Source organism: Vicugna pacos, chromosome 3, assembly GCF_048564905.1.
Source record: "Vicugna pacos chromosome 3, VicPac4, whole genome shotgun sequence".
Classification (NCBI taxonomy): domain Eukaryota; kingdom Metazoa; phylum Chordata; class Mammalia; order Artiodactyla; family Camelidae; genus Vicugna; species Vicugna pacos.
The window spans coordinates 66,427,166-66,442,381 of NC_132989.1; the positions used below are offsets into that span (position 1 = coordinate 66,427,166).

The following is a 15,216-nucleotide window of genomic DNA, read 5'->3' on the forward strand; positions in this document are numbered from 1 at the left end:
CAAGATTCCCATTAGTTTATATTTTGTGTATGTAAGAACTCAAAAAAAATGCAATTAGTTTCAGTGACTTTTAATTGCACCTAAGTTTTCCATGTCTTCCTTAGAGAGAGGCTTTCTTTTTTTTTTTTCTTTTTTTTACATTTAGGGTCACTTTATGAATTTTTATTTTAAAAGTTTTTTTGTTTTTATTTTTTATCTTTTTAGAATAAGAATTCCTGACTTCTTCTGTAACAGGTGACGCTGTTACAGAAGGATTCCTTGAATTTTTTTGAGACCTAAAATTATAGTTTTTACTTCCTAGTAATGTTAAGGGCCTATGGGCTTATTTTATTGATTGGAGTATTGTTAAATATTTTTAAATTATTTTGAAAAAACTAAGTCATATACTTACATACAAGGATTATTTGTATTCAAAGCTGAATCATGTTAGCTAAAATTATAAGTTACTTTTTACTGTTTTCCTGCTTTCTTTATCCTCCTTCACTGCTTTGTCTTCCTCCACAGCGTCCGTCACCTTCCACTTCTAATGTAAATACAATCTCCTTTTTTGTTTGTTTGTGGTCTGTCTTCCTTACTAAAATGTAATCTCCCTGAATGCAAAGATTTTTATTTTTTCTTTTTACTGCTATCCAGTGTTTGGAAAAGGCATTGTATAAATACTCACCCAGCTTTTCAATTTTTGAATTTAATTTGTAAAAAGTATTTAGTCAGAACTTTTAATTTTTGAGAATATTGACCTTGTTAATAAACTTTTATTATAGTGAACTCCAACTCACCTGAGATAGAAATAATTGGAAAGTTAGTATCACCATCTTTTCAAAACTCTTATGGAAGACATATGCCTTCTTACTCTCACCCCCTCAAATCAGGAACTTATTAAAAATTCAATCCTTGAAGTGTAATTTAGGGTCTGTACATATTAAGCCCAATCTCTTGCAAATTTCTGGGTTAGTAGTGATAGCTGATTTTCATATTGGTGTAAATAATTGTGATTTTGATGTGCCTTAAGATCCTGAGATACATTCTGAAATTCTGGCACAGTAGGAAACAAATTCTGGAAAATAATGGTGACATCTTCTCTCAGACCATCCAGTGAGCAGATCACAATGTAAACTGAGCACTTGTAAAACTTGAATAAAGAATAATATGAAAATGATTAAAGTCTTATTTTTTATCTAAATGTTTAAGTGAGACAATACTGCTTTTGTAGTATGTGTAGAAACATATTACTAGGAAAGTATTTAATATCTTTTTTATTCATTTTAGATAAGATGGGAAAAAAACATCACATTGGGGGAACCACCAGGATTCTTACATTCTTGGTGGTGGTAAGTATCTTTTATTCCATTTTTACTAGTTTGATGATGCATTTCAGTAGTCTTGCACTAGATCTGTTTATGATTTCATGTTTCTCATTTTCTACAATTATTTTCTGAAAGGAAGCACTTAAAAAAATTGAAAACAAACTCAAGTATTATAGCTAGGTTTTTTGATTTAACTTAAAACTACTGCATTAAATCAAACTGGCATTGTGACCATTGTGTGGAATCCCCAACTGTAAGTATGATTCTGTATGAGTCAGCTCTGGCTACAATAATAAAATACCACAGAATAGATGGGTAATCAACAGAAATTTATTTTCTCACTGTTTTGGAGGCTAGAAGCCCAAGATCAAGCTGCCAAGCATAGTCTGTTTCTGGTGAGAATTCTCTTCCTGACTTGTAGATGGCTGCCTCCTTACTGTGTTCTCACATAGCAAAGAGAGAAAGTGGGTTGGGGGAAGAAGGGGAGAGAGAGCATTCAGCAGCTAGCCGACTAGCTGTCTGGTGTCTTTTTAAATAAGGGCACTAATTCTATCATGAGGGCCCCACCCTTGTGACCTCATCTAAACTTGAGGATACTGAAGGTCGTGGTGGTGGTGAATTTTTAGTACAGAGAATAGTCTAAAAAGTTTGAAATAATTCTACATAGACTCAAGAGATAGAACTCACTAGGAATGCACACAAAGATTGTCAGTCTGTATTGAAGCCCCCATTGATATCAGAACTTAACAGGTTTTATTGTGGCGCCAGTATGACCAGATACGTGACTTTTCTGCAGCAGCAGTTGTTAGTCCAGGTATTCGCATGGACAACTTAGCTGCTTTTGTTTTTGTTTTTGTTTTGCGTTTCTTCAGTAAGGAGCATTTCCTGATCAGTACCTTATACACTCACCTCTCAGTATCTAATTTAAAAGAAAAAACATAACCGTCTTCTAGTGCCATGCATGTGGTTTCCTTGGTTTGTTACTTAATGCCATCATCTTTTAAATCTCTTTCCTGAAAACATGCTTTACTAGAAGTTTCGTGGTAAATGGAACCGCACTTGGTCAGTTGTGGTTGTGGGTTTCCCTTGTTTGTCTCACATATGTATGGCAGGAACAGGTGCAGTCCTTTGGTTCAGAGTTGTTCCTGTATTTGGAACAACGGTTCATTGCAGTTAAGCACTATCATTGTGCTGTTCTCCTGGGGTTTAAGACTGACCTCTTATAATGTATAATATTATAAAAGTCAATTTTTCATTTTACATTGTCTGTATTTATGATATCTAGATCGAGACTATTAAGACTTAACTGTTTGCTGAATTTAACTGAGTTTTCCCATCTGTTGACACCCTTATGTTTTTGTATGTTTCTAACTAGGTAAACAAAGCGGCAGAAGAAACCACATTAGAAGTCTTTCCCTGTTGGATTAGTGGGCTAACAGAATGAGGATTTTAAGTTTTCCATTACAGAACTGATTCTCTTTCTTGCACCTATTTCTCTTTTACTCCCTTTCTTGTGAATTTAACCTATTCTCATACTGTACAAGGTTGATAATAACTCGTTGAATACTTTGGCTTTTTGCTTCTGTCAAAACTTAGCTTTTTTGGTTTTAGCTATCAGAAGGTGCAGCTTTTAAATCTGCCATCACTCTTCCTTTTTCTATGGCTCTTAGATTCAGAGGAGCTCTTCCTCTGTGGTTTTGGTATTTTAAGTAATTTTTACTTAGTTGGAGATATCAAAGAAATTGTAAATAATGGGCCCATAAATATTTTTAGACAATATTCATTTTAATTTAAATCTGATACATGCAAAAGCTACATTATTTTCAGTTTTTAATTTTCTCTCCTAAAACCACTTATGTACCCACTGAGGTGCCTACGTCATCTATATAGATTAGTGATTCTTAATGATTTTGAAGTTATGGGGTCCTCTGAGAACTAATGAAAAGCTAAGGATCCCCTTTTCTAGAAAACTGCCCAGATCCGAAGCTTTTCTGATCATTGTATGTAGCCAGCCATGACAGTGGGCCTTAAATCCAGCAGGGGCCTGACGTGTTTTTTTAAGCTGTTTCAGAAGTCCCTTTGATTTTTTTTTTAATTAAGACTAATTTTTAGGGCAGTTTTTAGTAGGTTCACAATAAAATGTGAGGGGAAGGTAGGGATTTCCCCTGTAACTCCTGATTCCACTTGTCACCGGACTGTTAAACGGTTGTTAAAATTGATGAACCTACATTAACGCACCATAATCACCCAGAATCCATAATTTACATTACAGTTTATTCTTTGTGTTGTACGTTCTATGAGTTTGAACAAAGGTATAATTACATGTGTCCACAACTATAGTATCACACAGAGTATTTCCACTGCCCTGGAAATCTTCAGTGCTCTGCCTCTGCATCCCTCCCCACGCACCCTCCACCCCTGGTAATCACCGATCCTTTTATTGTCTCCAGAGTTTTACCTTTTCCAGACTGTCATTTAGTTGGAGTCATACAGTATGTGGCCTTTTCAGATTTTTATTCATAAGTTATATGCATTTAAAGTTTCTCCATGCATTTTCATGGCTTGATAGCCAATTTCTTTTAGTGCTGTATATTATTCCATTGTCTGGATGTACCATGGTTTAACTATTCATTCACCCACTGAAGGACATCTTGGTTGCTTCCAAGTTTGGCACTTATGAATAAAGCTGCTACAGACATCCATGTGTAGGTTTTCGTGTGGTCATAAATTTTCGGTTCCTTCGGGTAAATACCAAAGAGTGCAATTGCTGGATCATATGATAAGAATATGTTAGTTTTGTAAGAAACTTCCAAAATGTCTCCTAAAGTGGCTGCACTATTTTGCATTCCCACCAGCAACAAATGAGAATTTCTGTTGCTCCACATCCTGGCCAGCATTTGTTGCTGTCAGTGTTCCAGATTTTGGAAATTCTAATAGGTATGCAGTGGTATCTCATTGTATTAATTTGTATTTCCCTGATGATATATGAGATGGAGCATCTTTTCATATCCTTATTTGTTATCTATGTATCTTTTTTGATGAGGTGTCTGTTAAGGTCTTTGGCTCATTTTTAATTGGGTTGATTATTTTCTTATTGTTGAGTTTTAAGAGTTCTTTATATATTTTGAATAACAGTCCTTTATCAGATGTGTCTTTTGCTTATATTTTCTCTCAGTCTGTGGCTCATTTTCTCATTATCTTGACATTGTCCTTTGCAGAACAGAAGCTTTTAATTTTAACAAAGTCCAGCTTATCAGTTATTTCTTTCATGTATCATGACTTTTGTTATATCTAAAAAGTCATTGACATAACCAAGATTGTCTAGGTTTTCTCCTAAATTAACTTCTAGGAGTTTTATAGTTGTACATTTTACATCTAGGTCTGTGATCCATTTTGAGTTATTTTTTGTGAAGTTAATCTGTTGTCTAGATTCGTCTTTTCTACATGAGGATGTCCAGTTGATCTAGTACCATTTTTTGAAAAGGCTATCTTTGCACTGTTGTATTGTCTTTGTTCCTTTGTCAGAGATCAGTTGACTATATTCATATGGGACTATTTCTGGGCTCTCTATTGTGATATATTGTCTGTTCTTTACCAATACCACACTGTCTTGATTACTGTAGATTTATAATGAGTCTTAAAATTAGGAAGTATTAGTCTTCCAGTTTTTGTTCTTTAATATTGTGTTGGCTATTCTGGGTCTTTTTCCAACTCCACATAAACTTTAGAATCAGTTAGTTGATATCCATGAAATAACTTGCTGGGATTTTGATTGGGATTGCATCAAATCTATAGATCAAGTTTGGAAAAACTGACATCTTGACAGTATTGAGATACCTGGCCTTTTTATCCTTAACTCTTTAGAATTGCCTTTTTTTTTTTTTTTTTTTTTTTTTTTTTTTTGGCTAGGAAAGCTTTTGCTGCTCTTGAGGTCCAGATGATTAGGATAACGTGTATTTTTCAAGAAATTACTACCTGCCCATTTGGTCAAACTAAAGGCCCCTGTTTGATGGACCAGTTGCAATTCTATGATTCCTTCTCACTTCTATTTTTTGTAATAGACTATTTGCAAGTAGAATTTTCCTGTCACTGAAGCTTCTTCACCAAACATTTACTGTGAAAAATTATGCTGCCCTCAAGGAAATAAGTAGTAGGAGAGATAAACAATTTAGCATTATAACTGAGGTATGTACTGGTTATAATAGCAATACAGGAGGAATACTCATGTCAGTTTGGGAGAGTTAGGAAAGGCTGCATAGGGAAAGTGAATCTAAGCTGATTTGAAAGTTGAATGAGGAATAGTTAGAATGAAATCCCAAAAGGAATTCTCTTGCATTCAAGGAATGACAGGTCTCTTGGACCAGTTGAATTGTAGATGCAGTACTATAAAGTGATGGAAGATAAGGCTAGAGACAAAAGCAGGGGCCAGATTATGAAGTCCAGGATTTTGGACTAAAACTCAAAAGATTTTAAACAAGGTACATGACCTGATTGGATTTGTGCTTCTAGACGCTTGGCATCAACATAGAGATGGATTGAAGAGAGTTGAGAACAGAGACAGAGTCTAGTTTACAAGGAAGTTGTGATTGTTCAGTTGAAAGGTGATTAGATGTTGGATCCCAGATAGTGAACAATGAGTGGAATAAGTTGGAGGTGAATGAGGAAGTGTCTAGGTTTTAGATTTGGATGGTGGGATGAGCAGTGATGCCATCAGTTGAGTGAGGGAGTATAGACAGAGCAACAGGCTTTGCAGAAAAGACCATGATTTAGCTTGGACAGATTAAATTTTGAGATGCCAGTGGCACATTCAGATAGAGATGCTCCATACAGAGTCAAAGATCTGGGCTTGTAAATCTGAGATAGGTCCATAATGATTCAGGAATTATCAGCATAGGCTGTACTCTGGATGAAGAGTGCTCATGGGTGAAACTGCCAGTGTAACAAGCAAGAGCAGGGCCTGGGTTGGAACCCTGGGAAAAGTCAACATTTAAGTGTAGTTGGATAAAGAGGAGCCTCAAAGGAAAATAACTGGAGAGGAAGAAGGGTAATCAGGAAAGAATAATGTTTGGGAACCAGGAAAGGCATTCAAAGGAAAGATTAAATTCTGCAGCAGGTGTAAGTAAAAAAAAAAAAGAAAAAGAAAAAAAATTTTTCCTGAATTGAGAAGTAGGGTGAACTTTGGATATCTCGGGGAAAACAGTTTCATTGAAGTAATGAAAGTTAAATTTAAAAGGCTGCTGTATTTCATTTTTTCAGCTCCAAGGTTACGGAGAGTAGTTGAAGTCTGAGGTGATGTGTAGTACTTTCAGGATTAACAACAGAACAGGACTGAACATTTTTATTTTTAAAATAGGATAGATTTGAGTATGTTACATAGATTGAGGTGAAAGAGTGGGAAAGGTTGAAGATGTTTGAAAGAGCAGTACGCATGCACAAAAATGTGGGATATGATATGGGAGAGATGAGAAGCAAAGGCCTTGGAGAGGAGGAGGGGAATTTCTCCCTGTAGTATGGGATAGAGGAAAGTATATGATATGACTTTCTGAAAGTGTTTTTTCTTGTTTTTCATATGATTTCCCTTATCACTTCTTTTCTTCATTCCAGTTTGCAACCATGCCCGGTACTATATTATTTCCCTTGCCTCTCTCCTTTGTTCATTACATTTACCTTGATCAAATCCCTCTTGAAAATGTATTTACTGTTTGTAGGCTTTAATAAAAGACCCCAGTTCTTTCATAAGCTTCAGAAATACAAAATGCCTAGAAATTTCTTTCCTCTGAAATTAATGTCCTTTTCAACTTGCATAATTTTAAAACACACACTTTTTGAAACTTTATTTAAAGTTTTAAGGGCAGGAACTATGTCTCATTTTTATTTAATCTTATGTATAAAACACCTTCTGAAATAACTTTGGGCCCATGTATTTATATTCTATAATTAAAAATACATAGCATTGCAGAGAAAAACTAATAACTGAGATTACCATTAAGAATCCAGTTTCTTTCACTTGGCAGTGGAAAGTCAAATCTTGCAGCATGCTAGCACTCTAATGATTTTAGAATTTAATGGATGTCATCAGATATAGCTAAGAATAACCAAATATCCATGTGAAAACAATAGCATTGGAATTAGTCAACAAGCTCACTAGAATGGTGCAATATTTACCATTGGCAAGACTGGTTCTTATGCATCTTGTATGTTTTGCCTGTAATGGGCACTGTATAGCTAATTATTTATTTGAATTAAGTTAAACAGCAATATAAGACAGTATAGGCAACAGCTAGGATAGAAGGAGAAGTATAATGACAGTGAGAAGGGAATAAAAAGTGTCAGCCAGAGAGAAAGCAAAGAGCAGAGGTGGTCAGGCTATGTGGAAAAAGCAAAATGTGTCTGGGAGAGTAGGAAAGGAACGTGGAATACAGAGAAAGATGGTGGGGAGAAGACATTGGGAAAAAAATGGAGTCTTCCACTAAATGCAAAAGATTATCAAGGAAATTGAGGCAAATTTTACTTCACTATTAAGAAAACATTTTCTTCTGGCCATAATAACTATATGAGGCTTCTCTAGAATGTTTTTAATACCTTTATACTCTTTTAAAAGTACTTTTGTGTAAACCATCTCTTTGAATCTGCACAGAAGCCTGTAAAATACATAGCAGATATTTCCTTTCTTTTTACATAAAAAAACTAAGGAGCAAAACTATTTGCTCAAGGTCAAACTCAGAATTAGAATTAGTTTTCTGAATTTTAACCAGTGCTCGTCTCAATAACATGTTATTTCTGAAACACAGGATGGAATTTAGTGGTCCACTATTAATCAGACATTAACGGCAGTTCTGTTTTGAGCATCATGGGTGGCTAATTCTAAACAGCAGGTATAAATGGGACTCAGAAAAGTCGTCTCTTATGAGTCCAGTCTATCTTGAGGCATCCGTGGCTCACTGGCAGCTTTGTGTAGGGTGAGGAGCTGGTTGCCACAGGATACTCAGGAAATGAGTTGGAGTACAAGGGCCAAAGATAGGATGAGAAAGTGCTTGCTGTCTTATGCAGGACAAGTATCAATCTACCACACTCTTGTAACAGCTGATGGTGCTCAGATTGCCAGAGCAGTACAAACCTGCCTGTAATCAGCATAAAGCATCTTGAAATAAGAATTTTTAATGCCATACTCATATTAGAGGCAAAATATTGTAAGATACAAAGTTCAAGCCCACCCCTGCCACTAACTCTGTGACCCTTAGGCAAATTATTTAACCTCTCTAAGTCTCAGTTCCTTCATCTATCAAATGGGAGTAATAATAGGAGGATTAAGTGCTGAATAGATTATGTTTAGTATATGATGCTTCAATTTGGCACATACTTATTACATGTAAGCTATTTTGATGATACTTTAAAATATGAATTTGTTACTCATGCAGGATTGCATGAGAATTTTATGATAGTGGGACAAAATAAGTTCTAAGGTGATGAGCAGGTACATGCACATTTCATGTAAAACCCTTCTTAGTCTCACGAATGGATGGTTTTCTTCGATATGGATTATGAGTAACTAACATTCAATGATAATATATTTTTGGGCCAGTCAACGAGAAATAACTTCCTTAGTTATTAAGGCTTAAACTTGGAATAATGTGGCTTGTTCCTCAGAAGAAAATATTTACCCAAGGGTTTTTTCTTTTGGTTTCTTCTTATTTGAATTTTTATTTTCAGATAGTCCTAGATCTGGCCAGTGGCATGAAAGCTATATAATTATATTAGCATCTCATCTTCTGGGATACATCTGGCATGTTTGCCTACCTTTGTAGACTTCTCCGACAACCATTGTGCTTTCTCTGTTACCTAGCGACATTGACATTTAGCTAAGTCACTTTGACTCACATCCTCAGGATAGAAGGAAAAACTATTTGAATGGGATCCTCAACCTGGAAATTCTGTTTTCTTTTGTTTTGTTTTTTAATTTATGTGGGGCATTGCTAATAATAATAAATGATACAAGAACAAAGATTTTAATACTTTCCAAGTTTTGCTTCTCTGTGTTTAGTCTCTATCTTCTTCATTTGTAAACTACAGATTTTTCACTTGTTTCTGTTTAGGAATAAACAGACTGTATTTATCTAAAGCATTATTCACAATGATTAATCTACCACATTTCAAGGATAGATAACATTTTTGTTTCATGCTTAATAGATGTAGGGATTAGAGAATTTGAAAAGCTCCTGAGCCTTTAGCATGTTAGGTTGTAGAGAGAGGAAGTCTATCTATTGATTACTGTAGCTTTATAATATAATTTGAAATTGGGAAATGTGATGTGTCCAGCTTTGTTCTTCTTTCTGAAATTTGCTTCAAGTATTCAGGGTCTTTTGTGGTTCCATACAAATTTTAGAGTTATTTTTCCTGTGAAAAAATGTGATTGGAATTTTGATATGGATTGAATTGAATCTGTAGATTGCTTTGGGTAGTGTAGACATTTTAACAATATTAATTCTTCCAGTTCATGGCATAGATTATCTGTTTGTTTATGTCTTCTTCTAGTTCTTTCATTAATGTCTTCTATTTTTCAGTATATAGATCTTTCATCTCCATGGCTAAATTTATTCCTAGGCATTTTTTTCTTTTTGATTGAATTGTAAATGAGATCGTATCTTAAATTTTTCTTCCTGATAGTTCATTGTTAGTGTGGATTCACACACACAAAAAAAAATCACAACAGATTTTCATATGAATATTTTTTAATCCTGTAACTTTACTGAATTCACTTATTAGTTCTAACAGTTTTTTGGTGGGATCTTCAGTAATTTGAATCTTGTCTTTTTTCTTAGTTCATTAGTTAAAGGTTTGTCAAGTTTGTTGATCCTTCCAAAGAATTAACTCTTGTTGCATTATTTTTCTCTATTGTTTTTTATTCTCTATTTCATTGATCTCTGGTCTAATCTTATTATTTGTTCTGCCATCTTTGGGTTTAACTTTTTTCTTTTCTAGTTCCTTAAGTATTAAAGTTAGGTTTTTTTGATTTGAGATCTTGTTTTTTAGGGTAGGTGTTTATAGCTTTACAATTCCCTCAGCATTCCTTTTTTGCTGTGTCCCATAAGTTTTGGTGTGTTGTGTTTTGGTTTCATCTGTAAGTTTTTTCTAATTTTCCTTACAATTTCTTCTTTAAGCCACTGGGAGTGTATTGTTTAGTTTGCACAAATGTGTGAATTTTTCAGTTTTCCTTCTGTTACTGATTTCTAACTTCATTCCATTGTGGTCAGAGGATATACTATGTATGATATCTTATCTTTTTAAGTCTATTGAGACTTAATTTGTGCCTTAACATATGGTCTATCCTGGAACATGTCCCAAGTTCATTTGAGAAAAATGCATATACATTTTGTTGGGTAGAGTGTTCTGTATACATCTGTTAGATCTAGTTGGTTTATTGTGCTGTTTAAGTCCTCTGTCTCCTTGCTTGTGCTCTGTCTAGTATTTCTATCCATTATTGACAATAGAGTATTGATGTCTCTTAACTGTAATTGTAGAAATGTGTATTTCTCCCGTGGGGAAGTGTCTTAAAAGGATATATTTCTTTACCTTTATTCAAGGAAATCATGTATAGGTAATGTAGGATTCTTAGAAATACTGTATATAAAGTTATCCTACTTAAGTAATTTATTTTATTCCTTAATCTTGCTCTTGGAAAACTTTGACCTCCTATTAAGTCCATAAAGACAAACTTAAAAATAGAAGTAGAACAACATTATTATTCTAAGATAAATATTTAATTTAATTGTATATGTGTAAATAATCATTTATAATATTTTAAAATAAATTTTAGGTCATATACCAATAAAGTTATTATTTTCCTTCAGTTCATTTTGTAAGACAACCTTTTAAAGGTAATACTGGAATAATTTTTGAGAAAGGTGATGGTATTTGCTAGAAAATTAGGGAATAAAAAGTGATATTAAGGTATTTGTCATAATATTGCATATAATATTCTATAATTAAATGAAATACAATTTAAAGACTACCAATATAAAGTTTTGGTTTTAAGGGCCTTGAAATTCCTTAAGAACATAGAAAGAAGAATAACTGTGATATACTGTAATTGATAACACACCTGATCCAGGTGAAAAACTTTAGCTATATCCTTATATGTGTATAATTCTTACACTTTTTGTCCCAAAAGAGACAGGGAGGCCAAGTACAACTTTTAACTGCTTGCATTCTCCTAATGGAATTGAAATTTATTTAAATTATTTTGGTCTTTATTGTATTCTTTGTATTTCTTATTTATTGTAGAAATAGATGCTAGTAGTCAATCTTTTTTTTTTTTTAACCTCTAAGGGTAATCTTATTTTACTGAATTAATTGTGTTATAAGGCTTACAGAATGGTTTCTCCTTGCTGAAGAGAGACAGATCCAGGCTCAAATGAGATTTCAAAGGTCAAAACAAAAAGATTAGTTCAGTTTACCAGGTTTTATTGTATCATTGTTAACTGTGCCCTCCGCCCAATGACCTGCCTTAAAACAATGTGTATGCATTTCAAGCTTTTATGCAAGCTCATTATTACTTATATGATATTACTAATAACAATATTGATAATATGCTTACTATAAGATACTGTGCTTATTGTATATAATTTAATTTTCTCAACAGCCCTATTTTATGAGGAGGAAATTGTGTCTCCTATCTGTATAAATAACTTGAGCTAGTAAACAGCAGGACTGGCTTCTGTCTCAGATACATCCTATTCCAGAACTTGTGTTTAGCCTAGTTTGCACTTTATATAGAGTGGGAAGTGTGTAATAAAAAGGGCTTGTTGATCAGTAAAATTGCCTTTGTTTATCATCTGTACTTTCAGACATTTCCTTTCCTGATTTTTTAATCTCTTGCTCTTGTTCATTGTTAATTTTATAAATGGGTGGGTGACCAGGGCTGTATGTTGTGTAAGAAGTATAATTATTTTTTCCCAACCAGTCCCATCTTGCTTTTTCCCATTGTTCTTGAACAGGAGGAAACAAAAGAAAATTAGTGTGAATATTTTAATTTTCAAAATTACTAACCTATTTTGGTAATTGCAAGGGAAAACAAGAGAATATTTCAAGATAATATATGTTTCACAGGTGCAGTTTAATGGTTAGGGTATTGGCCTAGGGATTGGACAACAAAATTATCTTGAAAAAATTAATTCCACTTTTAAGTATAAACAGTTACTTTATTCTTTAATGATTAAATTAGGATTTTAAAAAACTTTTTATTATGGGAAAATTGTGAAAAGTATTGTAATTATTTCAGTCATGTGCTTAAATCATGTAAATAGACAATTAAAGACAGTTTTAATTTTTTTAAATTATATTTTCATTTTAGAAAAATCTTATTAGCATTTCTGAACAGTGGCTAGGTTATATTTTATTATTGCATGAAGAACCTTGCCTGAATTTAAATCTTTTGAAGAAATATTTGTCCTGAAGAAGAAAAAACATTTTGTGTAAAGATTATTATTTGTCTTTATTTTTAGAACTGTAATCTCTCATTTGACATTATGTGATTTTCTTAATGTTACCATAATTACTTTTTTAGTGTATTTTGGGATCTCTACTGTGCAGCTCCAGAAAGACGGGAAACATGTGAACATTCAAGTGAAGCAAAAGCCTTCCATGATTATGTAAGTTACTATCGAATTTTACTGTTGTATTGTCAGTTTTCTTTTTAACCTTTGTTCTTGAAAAATGCATTGGACCATCCATTTTTTTCCTTTGGTAATTAAGAAATTACTTTTTCTTTTTTTCTTGGAAAAAAGTGAAACACAAGTGGGCATTTGAATCTTGCTGATAAAGCGTAGGATAAAAGAGTAATTCTAACGCTAAGCTATTAAAGGGCTTTCTTTAAGCATGCCTGATTCGTGAAATTTCAGATTTATAAGAATTAAATAGCAGTTATTTATTCCACAAAAAGACACTTCACAAGAATTCTATAAATTATAAGCTCTTTTTCTGCATATGATTTTTAAATACACAGAAATACTGTATTATTCTCTTTTCGTAACTTATAGTTACATATCATAAGGCTAAATATCCCCGTCATTGAATTCAGTTTCATAAGTAAATTTATTGTGAATTAAAGGAAATACAAGATAAGAGAGCAAAGGTTCTTTGCAAAACTGAAAATGTGAAAATTTTTTTGATTCTTAAGGAAGGGTGGTGGACTATCTTTGGTTAGGTGATTTATATTATTTCTTTAGAACTGCAAATGTGATTTTAGAGAGTTGATGGTATCAGGACGTCGAATTGTTAAAAAAACAAAAAAGAGGGTGTAGATTTTCTTTAGGGAAAACTGGCATTTAAGAATGGGGAGATGGTTTTTTGAAGGGGCTGGGGAGACACTGCAATTGCAGAACTGACCATGAAAGACATACAGATTGAGTTTTGGATGGAGGAAAACCAGTTTCCTTGGTTTGGAGCAAGTGGAATTGGGCCTGGAGCCTGAATAAATATCTAATAGTAAGTACCTAAAACTTTACATGTTTAGTTGGTAAAAGGAAGGCATCGTTCTGTGTAAATAGTCTTTAAAACTAGAACCAGGGCTCGAAAGGGAAAAACAACTTGTTCTTCCAAAGGAAATACTTTAGCCTTAGACTGAAGAGTGGAAATAGAAGAATTATAACCCCAAAAGTGTAGCATAAGGAAGAGTATGCAGACTTAAGAGAAGTGAAAATCTTGGGCACCTGGCAAGGACTGTGTAATACTTTAAATGTGTACTGAACTGATTAAAGTGAGGCTGCTTGTGATTATTTCATTGGATATTGATTGTGCTCATAAAGCTTGCCATGTACCAAACAATAGCTCTTGGGGACAAGGTGAGTGAAAGGGATGCTACTGCATATAAAGAAAAAGTACAGAAAAGGCAGATAAGGCAGGGCCCGGGACACAGTGTTTATGGTGAACAATCTGTTTCCTTTTGCACCCTTGGGTGATGGCAGTAAAGCCCAGAGAATGTAAGGATTCTGGCTAGAGTGGGTTACCCCATCTCATCTATCTCTTACATCAAGGAAGATATGCCTAGATTTGGCCTGCCAGTCATGGGAAAAGTTTTTAAAATAACCACTAATTTTGAAAACTAGATGACTTTAGATAGTATCAGTATTCTGCTCTAAAGGATATGTAATGTCTGTGGAGCTACATCTTAAGAAATAAATTATATAAGTACTTTTCCAAAATTTCGTTGTATAGAAAGGTGCAGCCTACTGTTCCCCATGGAGATCTTATAGGGAACACTGTGCTAATTTAGTGTCTCCTCCTTAAAAGTGTTATGTGAAATGTCATCATTGTCATCATGGCCACCACCATCATCATAATCTTTCTGCATTCATAAGGCACTTTCAATATTTCAGAGAATACTAACACTTACTAGCTTTAGAAACCCATTTAAATATTTCAGGGTTTTTGAAAATAAGCATTGGTAGGAGGTAGGAGTGAAATTAGAGTAGATTTTATAGGAAGAGTAACCCCTTACCTTTATAATTTAAAAAAATTCAGTATTTGAATTTTATAACTTGTTATGAATTAGCTCTTGTTTTATCAGATGTTTCATAATTTTATCTTAAATACTAGCTTTAAGAGATTTGATTTCTTAGATGGCATTTTTATTATACTTTAAGGCAACTTACCTATAATGGTAATACATCTCCAAAATAATTTTTTAAGGGAGGTTGCTGAAAAGATAAAGTTTGATTTACATACTTTTATACTGCAGTTGAATTTTTAGAAATATGTTTGTTTTCTGTAGCACACTTTTATGATAATTTTATTGGGTAGGATTTCCTGAATTCTTAATAGTAAATAATTTCTGAAAATGATCACCATAATTCATGTTTAATGTGTAGATATAGGAGTTTGAAAGACTCAGAGAAGAAAATGGGAAACAGGAACA

At 33.6% G+C, this 15,216-nt stretch overlaps 1 protein-coding gene and 1 long non-coding RNA gene across 6 annotated transcripts in view; one reads left to right on the forward strand and one right to left on the reverse strand.

Moving 5' to 3' along the window:
- Nucleotides 1-15,216, forward strand: part of SSBP2 (single stranded DNA binding protein 2) — a 249,894-nt gene that overhangs the window by 72,556 nt on the left and 162,122 nt on the right. For both annotated transcript variants that reach the window (XM_031674398.2, XM_006197620.4), the window contains exons 3-4: nt 1,267-1,328; nt 12,868-12,952. In XM_031674398.2, the coding sequence (XP_031530258.1) occupies nt 1,267-1,328; nt 12,868-12,952 (147 nt within the window). The remainder of the gene's footprint in view (nt 1-1,266; nt 1,329-12,867; nt 12,953-15,216) is intronic.
- LOC107034343 (uncharacterized) overlaps nt 1-15,216 on the reverse strand; it is a 64,405-nt gene that overhangs the window by 41,714 nt on the left and 7,475 nt on the right. The gene's annotated exons all lie outside the window — the stretch shown is intronic.